We start from the raw sequence: 13799 nt of genomic DNA, 5'->3' as shown, positions 1-13799 counted from the left end.
TCCAAACTGTTGGGATTACAGGCGTGAGCCGCCGCGCCCGGCCTGGAACAAGGTTCTTGAGGGAAGTGGTCAGGTGACTCCCCGGAGCCTGCCCTGGAGGAGGTGCCGCTCTGGGGGGAAGATGAGTTCTGTTAGGGAGACTGTCAGCCGGAGAGGCTATGGGGAGAGGTGTGAGGAGCCGCAGAGTGAGGATAAACAATCATCAGCGCTGCTCAGTCTTCCAAGGAGGCCCCAGCCTCCAATTCCTCTATCTGACCCCTCTGACCGTGTATGTGTTTTCAGCCACCACTCCCTGGGGGCAGATGGGGGCAATCCCAGTGGCCTCCATAAAGGCTGTCCTGGTTGGGCAGTTCTGTCCCAGCCTGAGGCCTGTAGGAAAAGGCAGGAGAGTGGCAAGCGCTGTGTCAGACACCATGCCTAGGCCCCCCATGGCCCACTCAGGGGCTGGGGAGTAGCAGTACATGCCAGGATGGGGCCAGGGAAGGCTCCAGGCTCAGAGCCCTGAGAAGCTGCTCCCTCTGAGGGGCTCTCGGTACAGGGCTGTGACGGCTCCCCAGTGGAAGACCAGGCAGGCAGGGACAGCTGCAGCCCAGGCGGGCGGCAACCAGCTGCTGCCTGGGAGATTGGCCAGGGTGGGGTGGGCATGGCCCCCACAAGCCCCCAGCCTGAGCAGGCAGAGCGTGGGAGCAGGCCGTGGCCTAAGGCTGGCTTTCAGATTTTCATGCTGTGTTAACGGTCAGCTTGGTTAATGCTGAGCAGATGGGGGAGGGGGGCTGCCTGCTCCCCCGGGGACAGCTGCAGGGCACACACGCACACACACATGTGCAGAGGGCACAGGAGTCCCACTGTAGATGGTGCAATGCGGACTCAGCCCATTAACACTCATTCACACTGTTGCAGACACAAGATGGTGCTGGTGGGACCGGCGGACCAAGACAGGCACACCCTGGCTCCCGGGGCAGGGGAGGTGGCAGAGCCCACGGCCCGGTCCAGTGCCCTCAGTCCGTGTCCTGCAGGCAGAACTCTCTCCTGGGGGGATCCCTCCATCCCACTCCCCTCCATGTTGCTCAGGGAAGACCTAGGCACACAGAGCTTTATTTCAAAAAAATAATTTATAGAACGCCATTTGCTCCTGTTTTTGGCGGGCTTCCACCTTCTCTGGGCTCGGGGGCCGACGCTCCCATCAAGACGCTGGGGCAAGCAGCAGGGGGAGGTGTGGGGAAAGGGGGTTCAGAGGCAGCTCTCCAGCCAGGCTCAGCCAAACCCGAGGTGGGGGCTGAGCGCCAAGGTCCAAGGGCCGAGCAGAACCCTGATGTTCGGCCCATCAGGACACAGGCACTGCAGCTCCAAGGGCAAGGGCACGGCCTTGAGATTTGAGTTGAGCTGTAGGTTGGGAACCCAAGGCCAGAGCGGGAAGCCTTTACGAACTCCAGGACCAAGAAGGGACCTACCCAAAGCAGAACCAGAGACCTGGGACAGCACTCTGGGCCAGGGACCCCGTGCTGCCAAGGTCAAGCATTGTGCCAGGCTGTGGCTGAGCCCCAAGGCCCAAGGCCACCAGTCTATGTGCCTGCACAGCCTTGAGCCTTACTCATGTCTGCACCCCAGACCCAAAGGGGAAGGAGCTGGATCCCAGTGGCAGGGGGTCGTGGCTGAAGACAGAGTCGCTGGAGGAGCAGGTGCTGCTGGCGTCCCCACCAGCAGGGGAATAGGGTCCGAAGGTCAGGCGGAGGTCGAGGTACTGTGGGGAACGGAGCCGGTCAGCCTCTGCAGTGCCCAGGATGGGACGGGGCACATGTCCACGCGGTCAGGCCAGACGAGGCCTGGAGGGGAGCAGGCAGAGGGAGGTGGTGGGTGGGAGGGGGCTGTACCTCCTCAGAGACGGCCAGTAAGACCTTGTCCAGCGCCTCCACCAGCTGCTTGAAGGTGGGCCTCTGGGAGGGTGCCGCATGCCAGCACTCACGCATCAGCCCGTACCTGGGAGAGGTGGGCCAGAAGGTCATAGGGAGCCTCAGGCCTTCAGGAGGAAGGGGAGGACCGGGGGTTCTCTGAGTGGGGAGTTTGATGAGGGATAGGCGGGGTCATCCGTGGAAGCCAGGCCAGGACGATCCACTAGGCTGAGGAGCAGGAAGAGGAAGAGGAGGAGGAGAAGGAGGAGAAAGAGGAGGAGGAGGAGGAGGAGAAAGAGGAGGAGGAGAGGAGGAGGAGGAGGAGGAGAGGAGGAGGAGGGGAGGGGGGGAGGAGGGGGGGGGGAAGAGGAGGAGAGGAGGAGGAGAGGAAGATGAGGAGGAGAGGAGGAGGAAGGGAGGAGGAGAGGAAGAGGGAGAGGAAGAGGAGGAGGAAGAGGAGGAGGAGAGGAGGAGAGGAAGATGAGAAGGAGAGGACGAGGAGGAGAGGAGGAGGAGGAGGAGAGGAGGAGGAGGGGAGGAGGAGGGGGGGAGGAGGAGGAAGATGAGGAGAGGAGGAGGAGAGGAAGATGAGGAGGAGAGGAGGAGGAGGAAGAGGAGGAGGAGTTGTTGTTAGTGTTGTCCTTCTGGCCGGCACAAACCCTGAGGCCAAGGTCAGGGCAGAGGAGGAGGACTGGAAAGTGGGGGTCGAGGGCAGGATGAGGCCTCACAGCTCTGGGGGGCAGTGTGGGGGTCGGTCCATCCGATGTCCCTCCCGCAGCAGTGAGAACAGCTCCTCCACCGGGATGCCAGGATACGGGGAGCCCCCGAGGGTGAAGATCTCCCACAGCAGGACCCCAAAAGACCACCTGGAGGCAGGGCCAGGGCTCAGTGTGGCCCAGCGCCCTCCCTAAGACCGAGGCTAGGACGGGGGACCCCACAGGCATGACCCACCCCAGCTGGTGGGGAGTGGGCTCCTCCTGGAGTGTGGTCCCACTCGGATCCCAGAACAAATCTGAAGGAGCCCTGGAGCACAGGCCTCCTGGGGCCATGTGACTTTTGGGCAGTGCCTTGCCCTTTTTGTGGGGTAGGACAGTGACCGCTGGCAGGACTCACACGTCACTCTGGTGTGTGTACACTCGGTCAAACAAGGCCTCGGGCGCCATCCACTTGACAGGCAGGCGGCCCTGGAGGGGAGGGAGGGCCTCAGTGCAGAGTCCCACGAGTCCCCATGCCTGCCACCCCAGGCCCAGCCCCCCTCCACTCCCATCCAGTTCTGTCCCGTCTCCCTCACATTGCTGGTTTTCTTATAGTAGTCAATGTGGTGGACGCCACGGGCCAGCCCAAAGTCAGCTATCTTCATCACATTGTCCTCCGTCACCAGCACATTGCGGGCAGCCAGGTCCCGGTGGATACACTGCAGGGAGTGGGGGCTTGGGTGCATCAGGACACCTGACCTTGAGCTGAGCACACACCACCCCCCAGCAGGCGCAGGGGCAGGGGCCCTCCACCCACTTTACAGAGGAGGTGGTCAAGGTTTAGAAATGGGGAACGCCCTCTCCTGTGTCCCCTCTCCCCTCTCCCCTCTCCCCTCTCCCCTCTCCCCTCTAGGGAAGTGTGAGGAACAAGTGGGGAAGGCAGGAAAGCATGAATGCCTGGGGACACTGAGGTGGGGTCATGAAAAAGAGCAGAGAGGAAGAAGTTGGGGACATTTAATGCCACAGGCCTGAGAGAGTGGAGCTGGAGAGATCGAGAGGGGCCCAGAACCCTACCGCCTGTACCTTCCGGGACTCCAGATACTGCATGCCTCGGGCCACCTGGTAGGCGCAGGAGACCAGGACTGGGAAGGAGAGTGGCCCCTCACTGCTCTGAGGACCGTCCGGGCTGAGGTCAGGGCCCGGGGGGCGCCGGGCCCGCAGGAACTCCCGCAGGTTTCCCTTGGCAGCGCACTCCACAATTACATACAGGGGCCCTACAGAGGGAGTGGAGGGAGCTCGGAGAGACTGCCACAGCTTTGGCTCTGTACCCTAACGGCCCATGCAGCCGGCCCCGCCTTGGCCCCACCTTCCTGGGTGCAGACACCCAGCAGGTTGATGATGTTCTTGTGTCGGCCAATCAGCTTCATCACCTCCATCTCCGAGACCAGGTCAGCCAGGTCCTTGTCAGAGGCGTTGTCTGTAAGGGCAGCAGATGGGGTGAAGAGGCTGCTCTCCAACTACATGAGGGAACAGGCAGAGGCAGGGGCAGGGCGAGGCAGAGGCAGGGGTAGGGCGAGGCAGAGGCAGGGGCAGGGCGAGGAGCACTGGACCAGGGCTACGTAGGTCTAGGGCTGAATCCTTGCTAGTCTGTGTGGCCTTGAAAAAGTCTCCTAGTGTCTCTGAACCTCAGGGTCGTCTTGTGGGAAGCAGAGCAGTGGGTCACACCCTACCTGTCACAGCAGTTGCAAGGATGCAACTATATCAAGGATCTGAGAGGCAGGCCTTCCAGTGGGCAGGTCCAGGAAACAGGAGAGAGGGGAAGAGCTCGGAGCAGGAAGGAAGCTGCCTCTGGAGGGGTTAGCGGCAGTCCCTACATGGGGTCAGAGCTTCTGGGAGCGGAAAGCAGGCTGGCACCCTGGGGTCTGTTTGACCAGGGCCTGGCGTCCAACTGGCCTGGGAATTCAGGGAGCCGGCGGCAGGCAGGGCGCAGCCAGGGAGCTTGGGAAGAAGGCTGCTCTGGCTTCTCTGGCTGGGCCCCTGGGGCTGACCTGTGGCCCTGGGCCAATGATGTAACACTCCCCACCCACACACGGCAATGTCACAATGCACATTTCTCAATCCCTGCCTCCCAGGGAGCACCAGGTGGCCCCAGCTGTGTAGAGAGGAGGGGAGGAGCAGAAGAGCAGTTGAGGCCATTCTTGCAGGGGGCGCTGGGGAACTTCAACGAGAGGTCCTGATGGGCGGGGTACGGGAGTGCCTGGCAAGAGCACCCTCGGGGCTGGGACTGGGTGCAAGCAGAAGGGCTGTCCTCCTAGAGCAGTGGACGCGGGATGGACCTAGGGAGGGTCCAAGGGAGGCTGAGGGTGTGTCTGGGGGGAACCACAGGGAAGGGGGGAACCACAGGGAAGGGGGGAACCACAGGGAAAGGGGGGACCACAGGGAAGGCGGGGGAGGGCCTGTGAGGCTGAGAAGAGGTGAAGTCAAGGCTGACACAGACTGACGCTGACAGAAGATATCGAGCCTGTCACACCAAATCCTTCTCATCATCGTCACCCCAATGGTGACGATTTGTCGAGCGCTGACTATGAGCCAGGCACTTTCCACAGTCCCTGGGCTGGGAGTAGGGACTGTTATTTACCCCATATGACACGAGGGAAAACTGAGGCTCAGAAGTCACTTGCCAGGGTCAGGAGCAGAGCTGAACTGCAGATTTAAAGGTGGGATCCCACAGCCTCTCCCTGCTCCAGGGCTCACCCGGTAGCACTGTGATCCCCTTCTATTAGTCCCAATGCCATAGCACCTCCTCCAGGCTGCCACATTCACCTTTTACTTTTATTTCTTTTTTTTTTTTTCCAGATAGGGTTTCACTCTGTTGCCCAAGTTGGAATACAGTGGCGTGATCATGGCTCACTGCAACCTCCAACTCCTGGGTTCAAGGGATCCTCCTGCCTCAGCCTTCCTAGTAACTGGGACTAAAGGCACACACCACCACACCCAACTAATTTTCTTATTTTTTTTGTAGAGATGAAGTCTCGCCATGTTGCCCAGGTTGGCCTCGAACTCCTGGATTCAAGTGGTCCTCCCACCTCGGTCTCCCAAAGTGCTGGCATTACAGGTGTGAGCCACCACACTGGGTCACACTCACCTTTGAGCATCTTGACAGCCACAGTACTGGCTTGGTCAGGCCGGGCAGGGTCCATGCCAAAGGCCTCTGCACGTACTACCTGTCCAAAGCAGCCCTCGCCCAGGGGCTTCCCAAGCACCAGCCTGGAGATGGAGAAAGTCCATGCCTCAGACCTCCGAGTCACTCCTGCTGAGGGCAGGCTGCAACCTGGCGCCTGCGTCCCTGCCCCCACACAGCTCAGCGCACCTGTCCCGGGGAAACTCCCACAGTGGGTCGAGAGGTAGGTCTAGACTCAGGAGGCCGGCGAGCAAGGCGGGGCCGCTGGAGGAGAGACGCACGCCTCGCACCAGGGATGAGCTTGACTTGCCGGAAGAGCCTGACTCCAGGGAGAACTGCAAAGTGGGAGACTTGGTTCTGCCTGCTGGAGTCAGGCTGCCACATGCGAGGTGGGGGATGCGCCCAGTACCTGTCGGGCCAGAGGGAAGCGGGAGAGCTTCTGCACAGTGGCGGGTGGGCGGGGGTGCCGGCCGTGGAGCGCCTGCCCTCGATACAGCCCGGCCAGCAGCAGGAGCACAGCCAAGGCCAGGGAGCCCGACGCGTACAGGATGACGTCCGTATACCTGGCCTCGGGCGTTGCTGCGGTCCATGTGAGGTCCTCCTCTGCCCTCGCACATGAACATATACAGACAGACAAACTGGTCAGTGGTAAGACTGGCCGTCCCATGTGCCCTAACTCAGTCCCTCCCAGCTCCCAGCATATGTGGGGACACACACAGAGGAAGCTGTAGTTATGCCCAGTCCCATAGCTCAGCAGAGGGTCACATGGACAGCCACACGTGGACAGGCACAGAGGGGCTGCCATACAGCTCAAACTCACAAATCCACACACTGCCCCCGAGGGCAGACCCCACAAGCCAACAGAGACTGACCACCCAACAGGCCAGAGCCCCCACTGCTGGCCCAGAGGGGCATCTCACAGCATATTCTGGCCCTGCAGGTGCTTACCTGGTAGCACCGTGAGCCAGGCAGACTGGTAGGAGAGGCCGATGGAATTGCCTGCAAGGCAGGTGTACTCGCCTGCGTCCTCGGCTGACACGTTCCGCAGGTACAGGACCTCCACCTCTGAGCTATTGATGTCTGCAGTCTGGGGAGGGAGACATACTCTGGGGTCACAGCAGGGCCTGGGGCCACACTGTGATCAACAGGGAAGCTGGGGAGCCCCCAATCCTGGGTGGGAGAAGAGTGGGGCCCAGGCTGGAGCACGGTGCACCTTTAGGACTTGCACATAGGGGAAGCCGTCGGCCCCGAAGCTGCTGCCGTTGATGACGATGTGCTTCAGCCACTGGATGTGGGGCTGGGCATCGCTGTACACCTTGCACAGCAGCTCCACGTCACTGCCCACCACGGCTGTGGTGTTGGCCGGGAGCCCAGCCTGCAGGATGGGCCGGTGCGGGGACCGCTCTGGGGACCAGGCAAGGTAGTCAACCCTCATCACTGGCACCCATAGAAGCACCTGTTTGCCTCCCTCCAGCCTTCCTCAAGTTCAAGGGAAGGACCTTTCTGCAGCTTCTTGTCCGTCTCCTGCTTACCCTGTTTCAACCTTCCCTGGCTCCTCATTGCTTTGGGTCAAGGACGTTTCAGCCTAGCACTCAAAACCCTCCACCACCTGGCTCCCCATATAAAAGCCACACCTCCGAATACGCTGGCCTGCAAGTGCACGGCATTCGTTATACTCAGGCCTGCAGCTCAGGCTGCGCCCTCTGCCTGGCTGTCCTTTTTGTTTTTCCTCTTGGCAGAGCCCTGCTCCTCCAGCCCCACACTAACCCCTGTGCTTTCCCCTGACCGCCTGGTCACCAAGCTGCTTGACTCATCTGAGTCCATCCTGCCCGCCAGACTAGACTCCACCGGAGGGTACAACTGAGCCCAGGATGGGTCAGGCCTCCCCCGTTTCCGGCCCTGCACTCACCCAGCACATCCAGCAGGTAGTTATAGCGGATGCTGCCCACAGCGTTCTCCACCAGGCAGGTGTATGTGCCGCGGTCCGAGGGCACCACGCTCTCCATCACGAGACTCCAGTGCTGGTGGCGCAGCTGCAGGCAGAGGGAGTGTCCAGGACCACCAGACCATGTCCACCAAGGGGGCCAGAGGACCAGGGGGCTAGATCCTCATCCTGCCCACAGGACTGTTCTCAAGCTCTCTAGGCCCCGAGAACATCAGGGCCAGGCCAAGGACTATGGGACAAAGGAGAAGGCTCCCCAGAGTGCTTAAGCCTTGGGTTTGAGCCTTTTGAATTTTAGCTCTCCCTCTCCCTGGCTGTGCCACTCTGAGCCAGCCCTTGCCTTCTCTGAGACTCAGTTGCCTTATGACAGCATGGAGCTGACCCTGCAGGATCTCATCAAGATGATGAGATGCTAAGGCTTACTGAGACCAACCAGTCCGTGATTCTTCTCACTTTACAAATGGAGTTGCCAAGGCTGTGAGGTTAAGTCACTTGCCAGAGAGTAGCAGAAGAGGAACCAGAGCTGCCCAGGTCCACAGTCCAGGGCTCCTTCTGGGACCCCGCAATTGCTTTCCTCATTCAATGGATGTATAGGTGTGCTTGTAGGCATGAGGGGACTGAGGAAGGAATGAGAATGAGGCAGCAGACGGTCTTGGAACCCAGAGACTCACCCGAATGCCTCCAATGCGGTTCTCCCCATGAAAGGCCTGTCCATCCTTAAGCCAGCGGATGGTGGGCGTGGGGTTGCCTGCAGCCGGACAGCGGAACTTGACGGTGTTCCCAGCCGGTACTGCATGCAGTTTCTTCTCCATGCGCTGGGGGTGTGTCCAGTAGGGTGCTGGAGGGGAGAGGAAGGCCCTTAGAATGACCGTGTGTTCCCACACAGACCTCTTCTTCTCAGTGATTAAATGAGCAGCGGGGACACAAGTCCTTGAAGACTTATACTCACCTTGCTGGGGGTAAATGTGCCCATTCGAGGAGTCCCTATGGGACTGGGGGTCCTCATCATCGTTGCTGGAGGTCAAGGAGTCTACATCAAGGACAGAGGGAGGCATCTGAGGTCCAGGAGGGGCAGGTCTCTCTCCCCAGGCATCCCTTAACTGCTAGAGTCTCTTACCATCTATAGTCAAGGTGAGATTTTGCAGGACGATCATGGAGGCTCGGGCCAGGCAGAGGTAGTGGCCAGCATCCTCAGGTAGGAAGCTGGCAATCTCTAGGCGGCCCCTCCAGCCCCGTACACGGCCAGCAGGTGCCAGGCGACTGCCCTCCTTGTACCAGTGGCCACCACGCTCAGCCCGCCCACAGCACAGCCGCACAGGCTGCCCAAGGGCTACTGTCAGCTCCTGCTCTTGCTGCTCCATGCTGGGAGCCAGGCAGGGCTCTGTGGGCAGAGGGCAGAGGTCAGCAGACCCCGCAGCCCCATCTGAGGCAGCCTCCTGCGTACAGAGAACACGCCACACATGCAGGGCACAAGCACCTCGCGATGCATGCTGGAGGAGCCACCGCTCCTTGACACCCGCACAGCCACATGCTGCGGATGCCACACCCAGGGCAAATGCCACACTCTTGGGGCATGTCACGCACACAGGATTTAGTGCACATGACACTGGCCAAGACACACACACACACACACACACACGGACACACACACACACGGCACATGCTATTGGTGCCATATACAGGGTCATGCTGCACTGGGGCATATCACCCTCATAATGCATACACCACACATGCTACCTGGACCTCCTAGGTCACGCATCCAGTGCACAGAACACACACACACACGCGCGCGCACACACCCAGGCAAGGAGCTCACCACCAGCTCTGCGGCCCAGCTTAGGGCCCTGCACCCTGCGAGGCCAGTCCTCTCTCGCAGACACAGAGATACATGGATGCTTGCTGGAAGCCAGGCACTGACTGAGTCTCAGTGGTTGAGCCCTGCCCTGCTGCCACTTTCTCAGGGCCTGGGCAAGGATCCTTTCCAGCTTTGCTCAGCCCAGCAGCCCCCTCCTGGTGCCCACTCTTCCCACCCCTGCCACCCTGTCCCCCCTCAGAAGCCATACCCAGCTCCACTTCCTCCGAGGCCTCCAGGGACAAGACTGGAGGCCCAGGCACACTCAGCAGGACCCCCAAGAGGGCCGACAGCAGCCGCATCTCCTTCCTGCAGCTCTCAGGGGCCCAGGCTGGACTTCCCACCAACTGCCTTCCTAGAATAGGGGGGGAAAAGAGCTCCTGTTCCACGTGCACCTTTGCGAGGGCTTTCCCTTATTTTGCAGATGAGGAAACGGAGACAGGAAGTGGCCAGTAGATGTGTCCAAGTCCCCGGCCAGGCTGTGGCAGTGCAGACTGGAACCAGCTCTGCTGTAGCCAGAGCCTGACGCCTTCCTACAGTAGGTTGTGCAAGGGGTCTGGGCTGGGCTTCCTGCTCTCCTTGAGTCCTGCTGGGACCCTGGCACACGTTCACAGAAAGCAGTTTTGGGATTCTTTTCTTGGAGGGAAGCAGAGAATGGAGACTATCTTCTGCATGCTCTTGGCACATGTAATTTATTTTTTGCTGAATAAATGAATTGATTGCCGAAGAGCCAAAAAACAAAGTGAAAAATGATACAAGGCCAAACTTCAGCATCTGGATGTTATCTGATCCAATCCCCACTCCTTATAGCATTACTGACATTTCCAGAGCTGGGCGCCCACCACTGACAAGGCAGCTCCTTCCGTGGCAAGCAGGACCGCATCCCTGAATACCTCTGCTTGTCATGCACCAACTCCATCCAAGGTACACATGGTTTTGTAAAGAATACAGACCCTAATTATCCATCCGCCAGAGCCAAGTTCAAATCCTGACTCTCATCAACTTGTAATTCCTTGTCTCTGTCCCTCTCTGGGTTACTATCCTCATAGGACTGTTTTGAGGATAAAAGAGACAACGTGCATCGGCACTGGGCACACACAGTGTTGGAATGTTCTTCTCCCTGTGCCCGGCCCTAGAACTGTTCACCTGTTGCCCTGGGTCTGCCCTCAGCCAGTCACCTCTGGTTTGGTTGCTGTTACTGTCAGGCTGTGATGTACACACACCCCAGCTGGCTATCCTCTTCCAAATGCTACCAAGGACACCTCTGTTCCCCAAAACAGAACACTCAGAACCGAGTCTCAGCTGGGACAAAGGAATACTGTGATCACTGCAGTCCTAGGGGCCTATGGGTGGCACTGGTGTCTCTGGATCTACCCTGTGTGGGAAGCCTATCACACCTCCTTACCCTTGGTCACTGCCACTCCACTTCCAGTCCATCTGGCTTCCCCTGCCCCAACTCAGGGCAGGTCATGGCCATCTCTTGCATGGGCCTTTGGAAACATCCTCTCCCTGGGCTCTTCAACTTTCATCTTCCAGCAGAGTTTTAAAAAACTACAAGTCTGCCATGTCATGCCCCCAGCTTGCAAGCCCTTAATGGTTACCTGTGCCCAGCAGGATTCAGCTCAGCATCCTAGGGCTCCCTCTCTGCCGCTGCCTATCTCTTTGGTCACACCGTCTGTCCCTTCAGGAGCGCTGAAGCCATTGGCTTTCAAAACTGGTCACATATGCTCTCTTGCCCATCCCTCTGTGCCCCCCATTCTTCTTCTCTGCTTGACTCAGATACTGCTGTCTCTGAGGCCACTTCAACTCTCAAATCCAGTTGGATCCTCCTTGGTAAAACCCCCTACCAAGCTCGGCTTGGCAGGGAGGGCAGCTCTTTGAGTACACAGCTTGGGCTGGGAGTGGCTGGGGAGGCCCGGGGATTTTATTCCTACCCCAGGCTGCCCTGATATCAGAGTCCGTGGAAAAGTCACCCGTGGCTGCTGACCGCTGACCGACCACCCCACACGTGGGAACAGAGGGCCTGCCTTAGGCATCAGACAGTCCTGGGTTCCCCTCCAGCCTCCCGCACTCGCGGTGGAGGCCCCCGGGCGCTAAGTGACTGAAACTTTCGGGGCCTCAGCTCCCTCATCTCTGCCGCCGGCGCGAAGACAGCCGCAGGGACAAGCTTGTCCTCCCCCACCCTTGCCGGGCCAGCCTGGGGGGAGGTGCGAATCAATGGGTCCCGAGGGTAGCTGCACAGGGCCAGCCTGCCCCCGCCTCGGTGGGCAATGAGTAACCAGCTCCGCGGCCAGGGTGCTCTTTGGACGGAGCGGGACAAAAGGCCCTGTGTGCACTGCGGGTTACTGATTTACCGCCCCCTCCACCCCCTGCCGCCCGGCGGACGCCCAGGTCCCCTGCGCCGGGAGGGGCAGTCCCTGCAGCCCCGCCGCCGCTCGCCCCCTGGCGGCTGGGAGCGCAGCCCGGGCCCGCAAGGGTTCCGGCTCACCTCGAGCCTGCGTGACTCCGCGCCCTGCACAGGGTCCTGGTCGCCTGCCTCCTACTCACCTGGCTCCTCTGCCGCCTCACTCCCAGCTCCAGCCGGCCGCGACCCCTGCACCCGGCGGGGTCCGCAGACAGCCCAAGCGCTCCTCAGCCGGGAGCAAGGAATGTACCCGCGACGGCGGCGTGGCCGCGGGCGGCCCACCTTCTGCCCCGCCCCTCGGGCCCGCCCCTCCTGCTCGGGCCCGCCCACCTCCTGCCACGACCCCTCGGGCCCACCCCTCCTGGCCCAGCTCGAGCCGGAGAGAGGTGTGGCCGGCGGGGGAGGTGGCCAAGAGCCCCGCCCACCTGGAGACCCGCCGCCGACCCAGTCAGCCCACTCCAGGGACCCCGCCCCAGCCTATACACACACCCCTACGCACACCCCCTATACACACCCCATTCAGGCTCCTCCTCTTTCGCCCCACCCAGGCTCCCGGCCAGGCTTCTAAGTTCTAGTCCACTACCCAGCTCTACTGCTTGCTTTTCACCCCTCAGGAAATGCCTGGCTCCCCTGTCTTCTGCGCAGTACCGTGCAGTGGATAGGAGAACCCCTTCCTTCGGCTCCCTCATTTGTTCTCTGCGCAACCTGGGGAGTGATGCTTACAACACAAATCTGACTGTGTCAGCCACTCCCTTAAATTTTCCTATAGCTTCCCATAGCTCTTTATACATAGATTATTGCCATGACCCACGCCTCCTGGCTCCCTGCTACTCCTGGGCAGTTTCAGGTACCATTCCCTCTTCCTGGAATGCCCTTTGGTCTGGTTAATTTTATATTATTCTCAGCTCACTTCCTCCAGGAAGCCCTCCGGACTTGCAAGCTCCTCTTAGATGACTTCTCTGTTGTGAGGATGGAAAAAGAAACAGAGTGAAGTGGTTCAGAGCACAAACTACAGGGCTGGACGTCATAGGCCCAGCTCTCAGCACCATCACACAAGGCCTCGGTCTTCACTGTCTTTTCAGTGAAACAGGCAAATGATAGTCTCACCCTCAAGAGGTTGTTGCAAAAAGTAGACATGTGGGCCGGGCGCGGTGGCTCACGCCTGTAATCCCTGCACTTTGGGAGGCCGAGACGGGCGGATCACGAGGTCAGGAGATCGAGACCATCCTGGCTAACACGGTGAAACCCCGTCTCTACTAAAATACAAAAAATTAGCCGGGCGCGGTGGCGGGCGCCTGTAGTCCCAGCTACTCGGGAGGCTGAGGCAGGAGAATGGCGCGAACCCGGGAGGCGGAGCTTGCAGTGAGCCGAGATGGTGCCACTGCACTCCAGCCTGGGCGACAGAGTGAAGACTCCGCCTCAAAAAAAAAAAAAAAAAAAAAAGTAGACATGTGGCCCGGCGCGGTGGCTCAAGCCTGTAATCCCAGCACTTTGGGAGGCCAAGATGGGCGGATCACGAGGTCAGGAGATCAAGACCATCCTGGCTAACCCGGTGAAACCCCGTCTCTACTAAAAAATACAAAAAACTAGCCGGGCGAGGTGGCGGGCGCCTGTGGCCCCAGCTACTCGGGAGGCTGAGGCAGGAGAATGGCGTGAACCCGGGAGGCGGAGCTTGCAGTGAGCCGAGATCGGCCACTGCACTCCAGCCTGGGCGACAGAGCGAGACTCCATCTCAAAAAAACAAAAAGTAAACATGTTAGCAGTATGTGTAAGCCTGGCATGCAGCGCTTGCTTTGTAATACTAGCTGTAATTTAATTATTTAGGACCTGTTATTT

The 13799-nt window shown here is 59.9% G+C and overlaps 1 protein-coding gene across 1 annotated transcript; it reads right to left on the bottom strand.

Moving 5' to 3' along the window:
* Positions 1–1535: 1535 nt before the first annotated feature.
* On the bottom strand, positions 1536–12274 carry FGFR4 (fibroblast growth factor receptor 4). Its single transcript, XM_025387595.1, has 18 exons — positions 12092–12274; positions 9771–9914; positions 8825–9088; positions 8657–8737; positions 8379–8545; positions 7675–7798; positions 6979–7169; positions 6714–6852; positions 6175–6368; positions 5955–6100; positions 5730–5851; positions 3951–4061; positions 3668–3858; positions 3181–3303; positions 3003–3073; positions 2618–2755; positions 1872–1977; positions 1536–1741 (listed from the first exon to the last, which is right to left on the bottom strand). The coding sequence occupies exons 2-18, from the start codon at positions 9859–9861 to the stop codon at positions 1592–1594; spliced, it is 2409 nt and encodes an 802-aa protein (XP_025243380.1). The 5' UTR covers positions 9862–9914; positions 12092–12274; the 3' UTR covers positions 1536–1591.
* Between the last annotated feature and the right edge of the window lie 1525 nt (positions 12275–13799).

Source organism: Theropithecus gelada, chromosome 6 (genome assembly GCF_003255815.1).
Source record: "Theropithecus gelada isolate Dixy chromosome 6, Tgel_1.0, whole genome shotgun sequence".
In the NCBI taxonomy this organism is placed as follows: Eukaryota; Metazoa; Chordata; class Mammalia; order Primates; family Cercopithecidae; genus Theropithecus; species Theropithecus gelada.
The sequence above is the reverse complement of the archived record's forward strand: the minus strand, read 5'-3'. Positions and strand labels throughout refer to the sequence as shown.

Bases quoted from the DNA above. Each gene is read 5' to 3' on its own strand.
- FGFR4 (XM_025387595.1), bottom strand. From the start codon at position 9,861: ATGCGGCTGCTGTCGGCCCTCTTGGGGGTCCTGCTGAGTGTGCCTGGG. The intron at 6,369-6,713 runs GTAAGCACCTGC...GTGCGAGGGCAG, and splicing joins CTGGCTCACGGTGCTACCAG to AGGAGGACCTCACATGGACC. The intron at 1,978-2,617 runs GTGAGGCCTCAT...CACCTCTCCCAG, and splicing joins CCACACTGCCCCCCAGAGCT to GTACGGGCTGATGCGTGAGT.